This window comes from Nematolebias whitei, chromosome 6 (genome assembly GCF_014905685.2).
Source record: "Nematolebias whitei isolate Nwh7 chromosome 6, NemWhi1, whole genome shotgun sequence".
Taxonomy (NCBI): domain Eukaryota; kingdom Metazoa; phylum Chordata; class Actinopteri; order Cyprinodontiformes; family Rivulidae; genus Nematolebias; species Nematolebias whitei.
In genome coordinates this window covers 12,557,782-12,562,752 of record NC_056503.1, presented here as the reverse complement: position 1 = coordinate 12,562,752, position 4,971 = coordinate 12,557,782, and the positions used below count along the sequence as shown (strand labels likewise).

Below are 4,971 nucleotides of genomic sequence, written 5' to 3'. Positions count from 1 at the left end.
TCAGTGGTGTGAATGTTTCATAAACATTCACCTATAAAAGTGGTTAAATCAATCATCTTGAAGACGGAGTAATGATTAGTTATAAATAAACCAGCAGGTATTAAAAGATGTTGATGGAAGCCACAAACTGTCAGGAGAACAGTCTGGACAAAGACAGCACCACAGCCACGTGGCGTGTTGATGCTGTCTGACACGGAGAGCTGATGAGCAGAGAAGTTCATCAGTTCAGCCACAAACAGCAGGTTCACACTGAAGCCACGCTGCCTCACGATGTCTGCACTGCACAGTTTCATCACTGTTTTGTGACGGTGTTGGACTGAGACACACATTTACTATAATTTTGAGCAAACAAATAATTGTTTCTAAGTGTTCATCTTGTTAAATTCTTGTTAAAGTCCTCTCGTGCACGCTCCCGCAGCTGCCATTTGGCAGCTAATCGGTTTTTGGCACAACACCGGCCCACATTTCCGGGTTGTCAGCGGTGACGCGTAATAGATGCGATGTATTTATGGATTTTTCCACTTTATTAGACATATTTAGACTGATGTGACTTATAGGGCGGAGCGACAGTAACAGCAGAAAATATGGTACAGTGATTTTTATGGTTAGAGATTCATGAGTCTAACAGCTTCAGGGTAGTGGTTCTACACTAAATGCTCCACAACCTTCTGCCTGAGGGGAGCGTGGCAAAAAGTGTGTGCTGGGTGAGTGGGGTCCTTCATGATGCAGGTGGCTCTCTTCCTGCATCTGGAGGTGTAGATGTCTGTGATGGTGGGGAGGCTGACTCCAACATCTTCTGTGCAGCCTTCACCACTCTCTGCAAAGCTTTTCTTTCTGCAGCTGTGCAGCCTCCATGACACACGTTGATGCTGGAGCACAGGATGCTCTCCACTGCACACCTGTAGAAGGAGGTGTAAAATGAGCAGGCATTTGGGCTGCAGACCTCACTAGCATGTCAAATTGAATGAGATGAACACAGAACGTTTCTAAGTGAAGCTCTGATCGCTTTGAAGCTGACTTGTTGTTTACAGTCGCAGGATGTCAGCATTTGTTTTCTGTCGCCCCCTGCAGGATCCTGGCTTCCTGCACGGAGCTCATGCAGGCAATCAAGGCGCTTGTTTTGTCCTCTAAAGATCTTCAAAAGGATATCGTGGAGAGTGGGAGGGTGAGCTTTAAATTGTCTGTTTTCTGCCTTTAAGTGAAAACCCATCAATCACTGACCATCTCTGTAATCAAACCAGAGTTTAGTTCAGTGTTTGCTTTGTGTCCACCAGGGGGCAGCGTCCATGAAGGAATTTTATGCCAAGAACTCCCGCTGGACCGAGGGCCTGATCTCTGCCTCCAAAGCAGTGGGATGGGGTGCCACGGTCATGGTGTAAGTTTAAAAACGCCTCTGTTCTTCAAATCGGGGTGAAAGCATGGAGAGTGTGAGCAGCTGGGCTGGCTTTCTAAATCCTAAATGACCAGAAGAGTGTGCATGAAACGAAAACAGAATAAAAACAGTTGTCATGTGAGTTTGTTCCTGTTTTTCCCCTAACCCCCACCATGAAGCTGATTCCCTTGAGTTAATGACGCTCCGTCGTGTGGTGTTGCAGAGACGCAGCCGACCTGGTGGTGCAGGGCAAAGGCAAGTTCGAGGAGCTGATGGTGTGCTCGCGTGAAATAGCTGCCAGCACGGCACAGCTGGTGGCTGCTTCCAAGGTAAACAAAGAGAAAGGAGTTTTTTTCTCCCAGAAGCGTTTTTTTTATTGCAGTTTTTTAACCGGGGGGGGGGCACTAAATGCTTCTGTTTGCTGGACTTTTCCTGTTTTGAATGTTAAGCTCTTATTACTGCTGTCTCCCTCACTCATCAGGTAAAAGCAGACAAAGACAGCAGCAACCTGCAGCGTCTGCAGCAGGCGTCCCGCGGCGTCACACAGGCCACCGCCGCGGTCGTCGCCTCCACCAAGTCTGGGAAGTCCCAGATCGAAGAAACGGGTGAGAGCGTTTCCTGTGGTTAGCAGCCGCTGCTCACGTCCTGTATCTCAGAGCTTTTCTGACTCCAAGTTCATCAACTTGTTGTTTTAACTTCTAATTGTTTCTATCATTAAAAATATATTTGATAATTCTTCTTTACATCAAATTGTCTTTTTTGTTTTATTTTAATTAGAAACGATGGATTTCTCCAGCATGACTCTCACTCAAATCAAGCGGCAGGAAATGGATGCGCAGGTAAACAGAAACAAAAAGTTCTTAATTACAAGCCACAGGGGGGGGGGGGGCACTGTGATTTTTAAAAATATGATTAATTTATTCCGTTTATTTCTATAGCTCCAAGTCACAACAGAAGTCATTCAGGGCGCTGAATAGAAACGTTCATATACATAAAAAATATAAGTTAACAGTAAATTAAGTGATTTTATCCACAGCCTTCCTGTGAGTGGACCTCATGGCTCAACAGAACCTTTTCAGGGGGGAAAATGGACTCGACAAGTTAATTAAAAGTGTATAGTTTTACTTTTGACCTTCAGAGGAGCTGAATGTCTTCAGACTGTTGTGGCTTTGAGATGAACTTATTTACCATAAGTGGGGTTCTATACAAAGCTGATATTTTTTAATCCAAATCTGACTTCCAGTTTGTATATAACAAATATCATAAAAGTATTCTATTAACACTCATTTAAAATTTGACTGGATGTTTCAGGACCCGCACCGAGCCAAACTTTAAACACCCGTGTTTTTGTTCATGGGATGTAAGACCAATAATTCAGCTATAAAGTAACTTTTGCTAAAAGCAGAATAAAATAAAACCAAAGTTTTTAATTGAAACAAATAACTGTTCAATAATAAGATACATTGTTGAAAAATAATAATAATAATAATAATAAAGGCTTTTCAGCACTAAGTTTTAAATGATCATTGGCTTGAGCAGCTCAAATCAAATCTGCTATGAATAACAAATATCTTACCTGTTGTAGATGGCTTTTTCAACAACTTCCAGTGAGCAGAAACTGTTGAATTCTGACCGGAGCTAAAGGTCTGAGTGGATCACTGGTCTTTAAAATGTCAGTTCAGCATAAACGCTTTTTGCTATACCTTAGCTGATGCGTTTATTTTTGTGTTGTTTTATAATTATTTACAAGCACAGAAATCATCAGCAGCAGCAGCTAGCTGTAGCACTTCTGAACCAGCCTGGGGGCACTTCCTGCTGGTATATTACCTGAAGTAACTAATGTGAAATTTAAACAAAAGCTCTGAGACTGAAGCTGTTTTGAGACGATTAGCTCGTCAGTCGGGTCAGAACTAAACGTCTCCAAACAGAGGTTGTATCTGCAACAGGTAAGATGCTGTTTTTCATAACCACTCCAAAGAACCCCACTTCCAAAGATGTAAACTTTAAGGTTTGTGTAATTTTCCTTCTCAGGTTCTGGTGCTGGAGCTGGAGACCCGTCTGCAGAAGGAGCGGGAGCGTCTGGGCGAGCTGAGGAAGAAGCACTACGAGCTGGCCGGCGCCTCGGAGGGCTGGGGCGAGGAAGAGGAAGGTGAAGATGAACGGCAGCGTCTTCAGGGAGAAAATTCCTGCTGCATAAACATTTAAATGACCTCCCTTTTCTTCCACAGGTACAGGGTGAGAGCTCCCTCCATCGACGCCCCGCCCCCCTCCATTTGAAGACGGGCTTTTGTCCGCCTCATTTTATTTATAGACACACTTTAAAACCGTCTTCGTCTCCCTTCGAGGTTCATTTCATTTATTCGCTTGTTACTGAAGCCAAATGAACGGTGCTCCCCCACCCCTTCACCAGGGTCTCAGCGTAAGCGGGGTCAGAGATAAACGGATGAAAAGGTGGAAGAGAAGCTTCACGTCTCCACTGCTCCAGCTCCACGTCGCAGCAGAGATGCTACACGTTCTGCACAAGAGACAGGCTCAGCAGCGACCGTGCACAAACAGTGTTTCTGCATTACTTCCACACGCTCTTATTTTGTAACCAGGACGTTTGTTTCTCATCCTCCTGAGTTCCTCCTTGTTCTTTTCTCACTGTGAGTGAAGTCCACGCCGCTCCACAGGCCGCTCCACAGGCCGCTCCACAGGCCGCTCCACAGGCCGCTCCACAGGCCGCTCCACAGGCCGCTCCACAGGCTGCTCCTCTGGACTTCCTGCCTTCCACGTCCTCACCATTGTAACAACCGTGACTGTTAGCTTAGCACCCCCACACTCACTGGGTTTTAATTCTTTTTTCCCCACAGAGGCTGGCAGTGAAACTTGTGAAATGACCTCAGGGTCTTCAGGGTTTGGTGTTTCAGAAGGTTAGCATCACAGCGAGGCTTTTTGACTGAAAACACTAACGAACTTTTATTTTTCACCCTTTTTTAGTTATGAATTTAAAAATCAGGGTAGCGAGCCAGCCCTCGATTATTAAATGAAGGCGGCGCAGTGAGCTCCGACAATTTCTTGTCCCGCAACACAAATGTTGCTCTTTAATTTGCGTCTGTTTTAATAAAGTTTAAGACTTTTCACCGATTTATTTTTATTATAAATTAATTTAGAGCTTTCAGAAAGGCAAAAATGTACATTTTATCAGATAAGCTGCACAAGAAGCAAAGTCCTTGTTTTATGTGTTTAAATCGTGCTCGTCTTGGACTGAAGTCACAAACATTTCCAGAGGAGTTCAGTAAGACTCGCCTGGTTTAGCCCTTGGTTTTTGGGTTCCAGAGGACTCACTGTTTATCTGGTGCACGGACTGGAGACCTCTCAAGACCATGGAGCTGAGTGTTTAAACCACAAGTCATGTACAGGTGCTGGTCATAAAATTAGAATATCAGGAAAAAGTTGATTTATTCCAGTAATTCCATTCAAAAAGTGAAACTTGTATATTATATTGATTCATTACACACAGACTGATATATTTCAAATGTTTATTTATTTTAATGTTGATGATTATAACTGACAACTAATGAAAACCCCAAATTCAGTTTCTCCAAAAATTAAAACAT

At 43.8% G+C, this 4,971-nt stretch overlaps 1 protein-coding gene across 1 annotated transcript in view; it reads left to right on the top strand.

Annotated features, from left to right (window-relative positions):
- The window catches only part of hip1 (huntingtin interacting protein 1), a gene marked incomplete in the record, with an annotated part of 62,246 nt that extends 58,189 nt beyond the window's left edge, over positions 1-4,057 (top strand). The window contains 8 exon segments of the mRNA XM_037677397.1: positions 1,072-1,165; positions 1,275-1,375; positions 1,596-1,701; positions 1,854-1,977; positions 2,150-2,211; positions 3,404-3,521; positions 3,601-3,607; positions 3,783-4,057. Coding sequence (XP_037533325.1) covers positions 1,072-1,165; positions 1,275-1,375; positions 1,596-1,701; positions 1,854-1,977; positions 2,150-2,211; positions 3,404-3,521; positions 3,601-3,607; positions 3,783-3,795 — 625 coding nt within the window.
- Positions 4,058-4,971: the final 914 nt, after the last annotated feature.